Source organism: Dromaius novaehollandiae, chromosome 4, assembly GCF_036370855.1.
Source record: "Dromaius novaehollandiae isolate bDroNov1 chromosome 4, bDroNov1.hap1, whole genome shotgun sequence".
NCBI classification, from domain to species: domain Eukaryota; kingdom Metazoa; phylum Chordata; class Aves; order Casuariiformes; family Dromaiidae; genus Dromaius; species Dromaius novaehollandiae.
In genome coordinates, this window is record NC_088101.1 from 16,593,626 (window position 1) to 16,605,921 (window position 12,296).

Sequence of the window (12,296 nt, forward strand, 5' to 3'; positions counted from 1 at the left end):
GTTTTGATGAAGGCTGTGTGATATATGATGGCTTGGGAATTTTTGTTTTAGTAATAGAAACATTTAAAATGATGTCAGCAGATGATAAATCATGGCTGTAAGGTTTTTGTGCATATATGAGAGCTTGAGAAGGAAGCTTTGAAGGTGCTTTTTGAATACAGCAGGTGCATTAAATATGAATTTAATGCCTAAGATCATTTTTTCCCGTGAAAGCTGGTGTTAAGTATGCAGCAAATTTGCAATTAGGGCTGAAAATAGACAACAAATAGTTTTAAAGCTAACATGTTGCTTTCTTGCTGCATGTTCCAGTGTTGCATGAAAACACATGAGAAAGACTAAGAATTTATATTCACATAAGTGATGTATTCCAATTCTGTGCATATTGACATACACGTTTGTGCTGCAGTTGCATTGTAAAGTGGCATAGTGATCAACCAGACAGTAGAGTATTAAACAAAAAAGATGAGGAAAGAAAACAGTACAGCACCATTTGGGTAATGCTAGCCATGTTTATGAGGGCTGGTCAAAGTTTGCTTTATCGACATTTAAGCCAGATTATTCTTAGTCGCAATCAGTTGAGTGTTACTCCGCTATTACTATTTGGTTGTATGGCAACTGCTGGGACCACTTCATGGCTTCCATGTTGCTTCGCTAAGTGATAGTCAAACATCATCGGAGGCGCAGATCTCCCCCAGAAAGCCTTTTGCATCACAAGGTCTACTTTTCTCATTCATTTAGATAAAAATAATAGCAATTTCATTAAAAATTACTGTAAGTTGGTACAGAGTTTATTTGTGAATACTTAATAAGAGTTTGCTCTGCTATTGTATTTTTGCTCACGCAGTAGCCGAAACTTTGGGTGTTTTAGCATGTCAGTCAGCAACGTTGCTGTTATTCCTGTATTCAGCGTTTCTGGACTCTCACCTGCACTTTCAGGATCAAAGAGCACAGGGTGCTGCTATGTGATGCCGCAGTGGTGCTCGCTGGTGCCTCTTTTTATCCCCAGAGCAGATGTGTAGCTGGGCTGTCTTGCTGTGGAGCTAGCGGCATTGCACCCAGGTGCGCTGCCCGAGGAGCCTTCCTCTGGGCAAGGGATCAGAGCGGGGTTTTCAGCCGAAATGAGTGTTTACCCGAATGAACGCTGAGAAACGAATAGCCCCAAGCTGAGAGCGCCCCGGCCGTAGCCTGGGCAGCCGCTTTGCGGGCACCCGGCAGAGGAGCAGCTCGCCCGGCGGCTGTGGCCAGCGTCCCTGTCCGTGGGCACAGTTAAACCTCTCCGCAGGTCTGACTCGCCAATACGCTTGCGGGGAAATCCTGAAGCGCGCGTAGGCTAAAGGCGCTTGTCCGGTGCTTGAGGAATGACACCAAGCTAAAAAGTGTTTATAACAGCTGTCCAGTACCGTGCGGTTCATGCCGAAGGGAGGATGCCTTATCTTAAATAACGCGGCACTCCAGCAGAGCTTTTTGTGTCTCTCGCCTTTCCTAGCTACTATCTGTGATTGCTTCGCAGCAGCTTTTATTTTTCCCTGCACAGAAGTTCCCAAGCGCGCTGGCGTGGTTTCTTTAAAGGCAAAGGAAGCGTTTAATTTGGAGAGCGACCCCGCGGCAGCTCGGCGAGGCGTTTTTTCCTTAGGCTCAGCGAAGAGCACACGCAGCCCTCGCGTGCCGCTCCGGGGCTTCGGGCTTCTCCGCGCGCGAAGCACGGAGAGAGTTAAAGCCCCTCGTCCGGCTGCGGCGTCTAAGTTTACAAAAAGCCCCGCGTGGGCAGCGAGTCGGGGCCGCCGGCCGCGGGCTCCCGTGCCGCCCGGCCTCCGCGCTGCCCTTTTGTTGCGCCGCCCGCGAGGTGATGGAGCGCGGCGGCCGCGCGGCCCCTCCGTGACGGCTCGCCTCTGCTTCCCCTCCCGGGCGCCCCGGCTGCCTCGGAGCCCCCGGAGCCGCCGGCTGGCGGGGGGCTAAGGAGAGCGGGGGACCGGGGCGGCGGCGGCGAGCGAATCAGGAGCGCGGCGCGCCCGCGGCGATGGGTTGGCTGGAGGAGCCCAACTGGCAGCTGCACATTTCCTTGCTCGCGCTGCTCTCCGCGCACGCCAGAGGTAAGGCGGAAAGGGCTCGGCGGCCGTGGCGGGGTGCCGCGCTCACCGTGCCGGCTCGCCGGAAAAGCTGAGCCTAGGAGAACGGAGCTTAAAAACGTGCAGACCGGGGGGTGGGGGGTAGGGGGTGGAAGTGAGATGCTACTCTTGCATTTTAGTAGGGTGCCTGCACTGCAAGCGGGATTTTAAGAGGCATTTGCAGTAGAAGGTTTTTCTTTCTTTCTTTTTTTTTTTTTTTTAAACTGAGACTGATGTTTTCTAGGGCACTTTTCAGTGTGCTCGGAGTGAATATGCAAATGATGCTCTCGATGCGCGCAGTTTGCAGAAACAGCTTGCATGTTTGGGGATGCCATAAATAGCAGCTCCCGGCGCTGTTTTCTTTTTGATAGAATAACTTGAGACTTTTTGCACAGCTCAAAAGAAGGGCTTTTAAGCAGTTGCATTCAATTAAATCTGCCTTTAGAAATTTTGAGTAGCTTTAGGTTTATGCCTCTTGTAACTTTGTCTGTTAACCCTTTCCCTTTTAACAGGGAGGATTTTTTTAGCAGTAACTATAAACTAAGAAATGTTGTGCTTGTTTAGGCAGGAGACTGAACTTGGTCATGCTTTGGTTTTAACAGGATAACATAGGAAGTATCATGCTAATTATAAATAAAAATGCCACATTTACCCACCAAGAAGCAAAAATTGGGCATAGGTAATAGAAGAAGGGAGCACTAATTAGCAGTAAGCAGAGATTGCAATAAGGTAGACTTTTGATTGATGACAGAATCCTAGTAGTTTTATTAATTATGGAGTGTTTGGAAAATAAGGAATATGTATTAATACATATTATGCATTAATAATGGAAAATACATGTTTACAATGTAATTGCAATTGAAAAATTCAGTATGCAGTAACTGAGTTGGTGTATTTTCTGTAGTTGATGAATTGCCTGCGGTAGTGTGCTTCACTCATGTACTGTTGTTCTTGAAAAGAACTGTAAACTACTTGCTAGAGCTACTTACTGGTTTTTAAGGGACATTTTTGCATTAAGTCTAGTCTCTTCCAGAAAGTTGCAAATAATTTCAGGAAACACCCTCGATCTTTTGGCGTGGATGTCCTCATGGTGAAGCAGTTAGTTAGCAAGCTGAGGAGCACGTCTGAAAAGGAAAATAAATATGCCCAGCCAAGGAAGGTTTTTGTTTCTCTGCTGAAATTAGGCAGTTCCGTTTACTAAACAGTTAAACTCTCGGTGACCTCACCTAAGAACCCGCAGTCTGACTGGGAGTTTTTGTGTCGCTCCAGAGGGTTTTCCTCCGGCTCTGTTGGGCACTGGCGTTGCCCGATGGCTCCGTGGGCTCGCGCGAGGTCGCCCCATGGGATGGGAGGAGTGGCTTGGCCAAGGCCGGGCGCCAACCCGAGAGCTTGGCCGGTCATCTCCTCTGGGGCTCCTCTTGGAGGGCTCCTCGCAGACCAGGGGCCGACTGGAAATATTTCTGGCTACGACAGTAGTTTTATTAGTTTCTCCATTCCCTTCTGAAATTTTGATGGGTAAATGCACAGCAGCTGCGACGCTTCCCACGCGTGACTCCTCGGAAAACAAGGCGTTCTTAGATTATCCTCCCAGTTACTTGTGTCAGAATAAATGAGTCGATGTCTCACTCAGTGCAGAAATGTGGATGCTAAACTTCAGATGCGTCTGAAATAACACGTGAAGGATGTGCTCTTACAGACGCTGGGAATCTTGGTGCCGTGGCTGACCTTTGAGGAAGTCAGACGTATCCTGAGATACGGGCATCTGTAAGGGCGTTAGACAGACCTGTGGAGGAAACGCAGTAGGTTGCGGCAAGCTGTGCACAGAATTTTTGTTGCCCCTAAGAGACCAAGATTTTTGCCTCTCAGCTGAATTCCAAGCACCAAAATTAGCATGTAAACTTTATTCCAACAGGTAAGATCCTTAGCTATTATGTCTTATCAACAGTATAATGATGGTTGTCAGTAGGAGACTCCCAGTAGCCTAATTCAAACTATAGTTGCTCGTGAACTCACAGTTTGCATTTGCATTAGGTTGCCAGTTGAGAGTCAAACTTTTTCTTGATACTGGAGCACTTGGATAAACTGAGTGGCCTGCTGAGCACGGGATTTTGGGCCTTCTGAGGACTGTGTATTGCTCAGGGTGCGTGAGGCTTGTGCTGGGGAATGCCGCAGGTGCTCTCACCTGCTCGGCATCTGCCTTCTGAATAGCCAAAAGGAGACGGAACCTGGCCCAAAAGCTTTCAGCAATTAAAGAAGGACGAACATATAGCAATTAAAGCAGTGAGAGCTTTAGGAAAATTTTAGGAGAGAAATCCTTGGAAAAAAAATGCACAGGACTATGCATTCTTCAGTGATGTGTCTTTTTTAGTAGGTTGTATGACTAACACTTAACTTCCTCCTGCCCTTTGGGCCACGGGTCAGAGTTCCCTTGCTCTAGGCAGTTTTAAGGCCGAGACCAGAAGATGTGATTGGAAAAAGAGCTTAAAATAAAATAAAAAGGTCTTATAAGGCCTTCAGTCCATGGCTCAGGATGAGTGCAGTGGCCTTTTTTGCAGCATTTTCTAGAGCAATATTCGTTCTAACTTAAAATTTCTCCTGATGATTCCATATTGTTGCTAAGATCAAAGATGGTTATATCATTGACGTAATGGCACTTTTGCAGTGGATACTAGGCAGGAAGGCAACACCAGGTTTAGTTTAATCGGTCCCCTGATGTGCCTGCTCTGTTGCTGATAACCGACTTTGCTTCAGTTAGTCCCAGTGCCTCACTTGTCTTACCTCTAGAAAAATAATTCTTAAGTGTTCTCTGGATCTTTTTTGCTCCAGTTCAAGCCCAGTTCTGTTAGTGCAAACCTGCATGAATGCAGAGGCTATGCTCTTCCCTACCTCTTCTGCATATCTGAAGAGTCAAGCTTTTCTCTTTGGGCAGAACACCACTAGCTTGTTCCCGCTGTCCTTTTAGGTCATACCTGGCGCGTCTGTGATTATTCTTGCTGACCCCTGCTTCACATTTTTCAGTTTCTCCATGTCTTTCTCAAAACGCAGAGCCCAGATCTGAGCGTAGGCTTTTACACTGCCCAAGGTTCAAGACCCAGAGGGTTATTTGCAGATTCTTTAGGCTGAGCTCCTGTTTACACACCCCACTGCAATGTTTGCCTTTTTCACAGCAGCCTGACGTGTTTTTCTCACGTTCGGCTTGTAAGCCTCTTTAACGTGTGGATCCTTTTCTGAAGAACGGCTATTTAGCAAATTGTTTCTTTATTTGTGCAATTACTTGTGGGTCTGTATATTCTATTATACTGGTCTCTCCCGAGTAGTGCCCCAGGCTTTCCCAGTCATTTCTCCAAGCGCTTAAGGACATTTCAAATACTAATCCTGTCCTCCAATTTACATGCAGTCTTCTCAGCCTAGTATGAGCAGAAATATTTATAAGCCAGCTCTCTCTTTCAACATGTAAATCATTAGTGAAAGTCTGGCATAACACTGGGCCCAGGACAGTCCCCTGCAGAAATGCATTTGATGCTGCCTCCTTCCGTTCTGTTGGTAAGTCGTCGAGACCTGCTCTTTGGATAGAGAGAGTATCCCGCTCACCTTGCGCTCACGCACCTTACAGCCAATTCAGCTAAGCTGGGTTTCTCTTGCTTTCTCAGGAGCATGTCACGAGAGACAGTGCTACGACAGAAACCTTAGTAAAAGTCAAAGTACTTGATGCATCTGTTGCTTCTCTTCTGATCGCAAGCCCTATATCTTGCCCTAAAGTGAATTTAAATAGTTTTGATGTGATTTGTTCTTGACAAACCTATATAGGCAACTGCTTACCTGTTTGTTATCTTCTAGATGCTGGTTGGCTGGGTTTAATCTTTTCTCTTCTCCTTTCTAAACTTGAGACCAAACTGTCATCCTGCTTAAGGAGAAAATGCAAAGCAGTTCAGTCACACTGAACTGCAGATCTTGTCTTCTGGATTTTGGACTGAGCAGTATTTAAGGTAGTGCTTACGTAAGTTATATAATCATATAACTCTATGTATGCACACACGCACAGATGCATTATGTATATAACATATAGTCATACGTAGCTCTAATTGTATTATAGTTATATCTAAGTTATTTAAGCCATAAGTTATATATGCTGGAGTCCAGACTTCAGGAGATGGTTTATGAAGGAAATTTTCAAAAACAAAGTCAGAAAAAGTAATTGTCATTTGAAAAGTGAAGCATAAATAAAATGGGCCAAAAGCTCATCTAATTGGACATCTAGAAAAAATGCTTACTGAGCATCATTACCGGATGATGCAAACTAGAGGATTGTACTGTAGAGGAAACGGATGACAGAATCTCTGTTTGCGAAAACATCTCTTCTTTTTTGGAAAATTCTCTTCCATTGAATAATCCTAGCAAAGCTCAGCTCAAAAAAGAAAAAATAAAAGACAAATGTTTACAAAACTGTAGAAAAAAGAAACTGTAGTTTTGACCCAGATCACTTGCATATGGCAGTGCAGAACTGTATCAATCCTGTATGTGGAATGAAGTATGTGGAATCCTGTATGTGGAATGAACTGGGGTGAGTCTTGGTTCCCTCCTGCCCCTCTCACCCCCGTGGGATATAGGCAGGGTACTGGCTTGACAGAGGGTTTTTCCCCACCTTCCCATCCCGCATTCCCATACTGCCGTTGGGGGTATCCCGAGCAGAGCTGCAGGCAAGCATCTTTCCAACAGGCTGGTCCTAAACTAGTACTTGGAAATCATGGAGAAGTCTCTTTCTGAATGACCCAACTGTTAATTATAGTTGCAATCTGGTGAATATATAAACCTGATGTAAAAAAAAAAAAAAAATTCCTTGGTATAATTACTTGTCATACAGTTCACTGCTCAAGGGATTTAGCAGGCAGTACTGTACTTCAGTTTAATCCAAAAAATTCGTGTTCACCTGCTGGTCTAGTTGTCGTCTGGCAAATTTCCAGGCCTCCTCCTCCCAACCGTCATATTTGCTGCTCGTCAATGTATTTTAACACTCGTGGGCTTAAAGCCTAGAGGAAAATTCTTGGACTTATGAGATATGAACTGATATTATTTGATCTGTTGAAAGCTGAAGGATGATTCAGGAAGCATAAGGATAGGTGACCTTTAGGCTGCGTTACTTTAGAAGTAGATACACAGTGTAGTTATATGGCATGTGTTTAAAGTAATAATTTTTTGAGTGTAAAATGATCCGGGTTACCATATGGCAAAATACACTGCAAGTAGGAACGGACAGGGCTGACACAGCTGTTAAATGCATAACCATGACTGTGTGTTGGGGAGTTTTATACTGCAGCTATTATGCAGTATCCCCCGCTATTAATCTCTCACTATTAATCAGCAATAAAAGCAACTTGCAGTGAGCATCACAGATGCTCAAAATCTGATATCTTCTGCATCATACCTGCAGGGAAGATAGCAGCGTTTGGATCTTTCTTCCTTTATTCCTTCCCTTCTCGTTTTGCTACGAGGTGCAGTTCACCCCAGGACACGTAAAGCAGGCGGGGCGCCCACTCGTTCGGCACAGGAGTTATCGCTGCTGAGTGTCTGATCCTCGGCTCTGTGGCCTTGACAGAGATACTGGTTCGAAGGCCAGGCTTATTTCCCAGTTTGGCAAACGCTCCGCTCACGTGATTTCTGCTTGAATTTGTTGAAGATTCATAGCTGGAGTGCAAAATATTTAAGTGGACTGAAATGAGAGGTGTCATTCGTTAGCCAAAGTAGCTGTGAAGCGTTAATTCAACTTACAGCACTTAGGTGACTTCTAATTTAAATGCTCCTTTTGAGACTGACAGGGCTACTCTGTTCCTTGAGTACTTTGCTGAAGTGGGGGCTTAGCTCCTTTTTAAAAATAGTAGGACTGACATGTCACCTTGCTTGTCAAGAGCGAGGATTACAAGAAGTGCGCATCTGTTTACTGACTTGTAGTCATAACTCTTTAATGAGTTTCAGTATTTTATGCTGCCCACCAACTGTAAGGAGATGAATGTTACTGATTTTGATGACATCTGTTGGTCTGTGGAGATGGTCGCGATGGTACTGATGCTGCATCAGCACATTTTCAAGGTACTGCTTCAAACACAAAGTTGGTGTAAATGGGACTAAAAACACATGCCATATGACTGCGTATTCTTCTTTCTCTGCTGAAATCTGGCATTTCATTAGCTTAGCCATGTAAAATGTACTCAATTCTTAGTGTATAAACATCCCATGAAGAGGAAATGGAGTATTTGTTGCTACTCTTTTGAAAGAGATTTGGGGAAATGCTGCTTGCTGTGCTCCTAGAAATAAATTGCTGATGTCGTCTGGAACAGTTCCACTGTCCTGGCTTGTCCCATGACCCTGTGATGCTAGCAGAAGGCATTTAAATAGCAAAGCAAGATGGGAAGTGTTTGCTTTGTCTCTATTCCTAGCTTGTTGAAGTCAAGGACCTTCTAATTTCTGTTTCAAAAGAAATCAATGAGCAACCCAGAGAACTGCAGCCTCTTTAATATTTATTCTGTGCATTAATAATAACCTTGTGTGTTATTTTTTGCTTAGAAGACCACATCTGCTTGAATTAAGTCATAGTTTCATAAGCGTATGGATATTTGTATCAGGCAAGGGCTTTGAAATAACTGAGTGCTGAATGACCACAATGATTAACTCTCTTAAAAAAAAAACAAAAACAAAAACAAAAATCCAAAACCTTCTCCTGGGTTTGTCAATCCAAAAGAGAGCGAGAAGAGCACCTTGAAAGAGATTGCCACCCTTTGCAAGGATGTGGTGTCCAAAAGGATGAAAGGTGGGAACAGCTAGGAAACGAAAACCTCATCATATGCAGTAGTAGTGCTTAGCATAGTGAAAATAGATCTGACAGGACCTCGACCATGGAGAGAGAGATGCCAGCTGTGTTTGTGGATTTTATGCAAGACATTTTCCATGGGAAGATGGAGATGTTTTGTCCTTCCATGGTTTCATTTAGTTCTAATTGTTATCTTAACTTGTTAAGGACTTCTGTCACTGGTCTTTCTTACTGCATTCACTTTTATTGCTGTTTTGAGGACGTCAACACAAGAAAATACAAAGTTTTGACGACTGAGTAGTCTGAAAGTGTCTCAGAATACATTCATTTAGCTCAGATGTCCAAAGCATTCCTTTAAATGTAGAGCAAGGTTTTTTGTTCCTTGCAGTAGTGAGCGGTGTCAAGGGTACAGTGTCACTGTATAGAGTACCGTATGTGATTGAGCTTTCTGCCAGCCTTCCGAATACTAAACTTTTGGGGAGGAAGCAGTAAAGCATAATATTTCATTTGCATATGTTGTTTATAAATGTTTGATATACCAGTGTCGGAGTCGGTATTTGTGGTCGCTGTTTCTGGGGTGAGTGGTTTGAGTAAAAGCTAAGCAGTCTGCATGAACATTAAGCATCTCAGAAGCTCATGTGAATACCACTGCTATAGCCTAACTCGTTTGGGTGAAATATGTGGTTTCCCGTCTTCATTTGAAAAAGTGTTTTTCAGGCTTACTGACATGCATCCTGCAAATTTAATTTTCATAAATATTTCATCTCTTTCTTATGCTCAATTTAATCTATCAAAGCCACACAGTGTAGGAGACATCTGGGATTGTGCTTAAGCAGCTGGGTTTCATTTGCACAAGATTTCTAGCAAATTTCTCTTTCTTGCCAAGCACAGAATAGCTTGGTGGCTTTGCAGTACCACTGGGAAATTCAGCGTGTGTGACAGAGCTTCAGGAACTTCAGGGTCTTAGTTTCTTTCTTTACCTGGCTTAGTTGCCATCTAAGCCTTATGATGGGCAAATCTGCTCTGTGCCTGGTCAGCGTACGCAATAAGGCAACTAGTATTATTTTTTGCAGAAAAAGCAGCAGTAGCGTTGATTCCGGTTTTTGACAGCTATATTTTTCTGAATGTCCACGTAAAAAATATGGAGTGACTAGAAATTAAGCTGTGGGAAACCCTAGCAAGTGCACCTTGAATCAGAAGGGGAGAACTTTAAAAACATCCAGCTTGCTGTTGTGAAGGCTCACTGTCTGCAGAAGTTGCTGTGCTCTTGGTACCCATGGCAACTTCGGTGTGAGCGAACCTTTACAACAGCCGACTGCGTTTTCCTTTAAAAAGGGAAAAAATCGTATTTTGAAATTCTGAAATGTGACGATCAACAATCCAATTCTGCATTCACATATGTTGCAATCAAGCAACACATGTGTTATAATTGAATACACGGTGTAAAGAGTGAACAGAAATGCAGTTCCCGCACCCCTCTGAACAAGACACATTGGCCCGTGGGTGAGTCAGCTTGATCTGCTTTTGGCAGCTTGGTTTTGCTGGAAATACAAGGCAAATGCAAGTATCAGCGCAGTCTTTTTCCTCACTGTTGGCTTTACCCGAGTTTGTCTGGGTTCCTCCTGCCCACACAGATGCTGCTTCCCGTGTGATATCTGAGGCTGTTGTTCACCAGCTAAGATGTCCCATCGTCGGTCAGGCAGAGGGAGATATTTGACGTCGGGTTGACCAGAATGGGGTGGTCCTGCGGTGCGCCGTTCGGGCAGCCCGACCGACGCTCACCCCGCTGCAGCGCGGTGGTCGCTGGGGACTGGTCCCGATTTACTCTTTCAATGCAGATTAGCAGTTAGCGGCTGAACGAAACTGTATTTTTCTGTTTTTAAGTCTGAATGCATATTGATGAAATCAATATCACGTTATACTAATCTCTTTTCCGTTGTGACTGAGGAACAGGTGAAAGCTCAATATTCTGTTAAGAGGCTAAATATATTTTATTTGAATATGGACCACGAAGTAGGTTTTGTGGAATGAATGATAGCTGCCTGGGAAGTCACTAGCCAAAAATACAGCTAAAAATGGCAAAAAAATTGCCTTACTTCTGAGTCTGTCATTAATGACTTTAATTTTGTGAATAAATTTAGGCATCAGGAGCATGCTTTAAGATTGGTTGTCAAAGAGCTGGAACGTCTTATAAGTTCCAGTGTTTGTTAAATAGGGGGTTTTTTATGCTCTTTTAACAGTTCAGTTCTAACCAGCTGCCTTAAGAAGTAGTTATGTTTATGATTCTTGTTGTTTTACATTTATTTATTTTCTAATTCACATGCCAGGAGGCATCAGTATAAAGAAGGGAGGTAAAAAAAAAAAATTCTTCATTAATTATGGCTTGCTTATTTATTTTGTTCCTCATTCTAGCTAGCCCGTCAGGCCGATTCAGTTGTTATTAACGTTTCTTCCATTAAAAGAAAAAGATGGGAGCTGGGACAAATGTCAGCTATAGCTGTAATACTGGAAATTGTGAGAAGCCTCTTGCAGCAGGTAGCGCGTTGGAGCAGATGTTTTAGCTGGACAGTGGGGATGAAGGTGGTGACCCGAGCCAAGGGGGCTCCCGTTTGTCAGTTTAAGCAGAAGTGGCTTTTTTGTGGGTTTTTTTTCCCATTTATTTTGATCCCATTTATGGAAAGAGAATATTACCGCGTGAAATTTGGATTACCCTCTGGGTTTGATAGCAGCAACAGAACTCGCTATTTAAGCTGTGGATAAATTAAGGGAGTAAATGGCAAACCACCAGAAAAGATACTGCTGCCTGTGGGCGTGAAGGTGCTGCAGAGTGAAGTTGCCTGAGAAGTGCATTTTTCTCCCTGGAAAGAAGAAAAATAAAGAGCAGTGAAACGAAATCCATGCTGAGGAATAGATTTTATGAGTGGAGCGCTTCCAGTGGAAATAGTGTGGACCTTCTCTGAAGCAAACGCTAGGGAAGGCAAGTGGGCACAGGAAGACTGGGACATGGGACTATTGCTCTCCTTGAAATGGAGATGATGGTATAATGATCCCTCTTTGGCAGTGGCCATGTTAAATTTACATACATTTACATTTCACTTCGATTACTGTCTCCATGCTGCTATAGTTAGAGAAGTATAATGAAATTATGATCATGAGCATGAGAGTTGAGGAGGATTTCAGCTGGAATATCTATTGCGATTGCACTTCTGTATTTTTTTTTAAATATAATTTTGTACCTTCTTCATAAATTACTCAGAAATTCTTCCTTAGGGGGAAACAAACTCTAGACTGTTGTTAGCTCTGTGGATAGCACTTGACTTCTGTCATGTACATGTTTTGTTTAATAACAAATTAGTACCACCAAGGAAGAACAAACTAAATCTCATAAA

General features: G+C 43.7%; 1 protein-coding gene across 5 annotated transcripts in view; it reads left to right on the forward strand.

The window, feature by feature from the left end:
- BMPR1B (bone morphogenetic protein receptor type 1B) overlaps positions 1–12,296 on the forward strand; it is a 254,313-nt gene that overhangs the window by 171,827 nt on the left and 70,190 nt on the right. Inside the window, exon 1 of one of the 5 annotated variants that reach the window (XM_026102443.2) lies at positions 1,949–2,090. The exons of the other annotated variants lie outside the window; for them this stretch is intronic. Coding sequence (XP_025958228.2) covers positions 2,018–2,090 — 73 coding nt within the window. The 5' untranslated portion in view covers positions 1,949–2,017. Of the gene's footprint in view, positions 1–1,948; positions 2,091–12,296 lie in introns of those variants that run through there. 5 annotated transcript variants of the gene reach the window in all.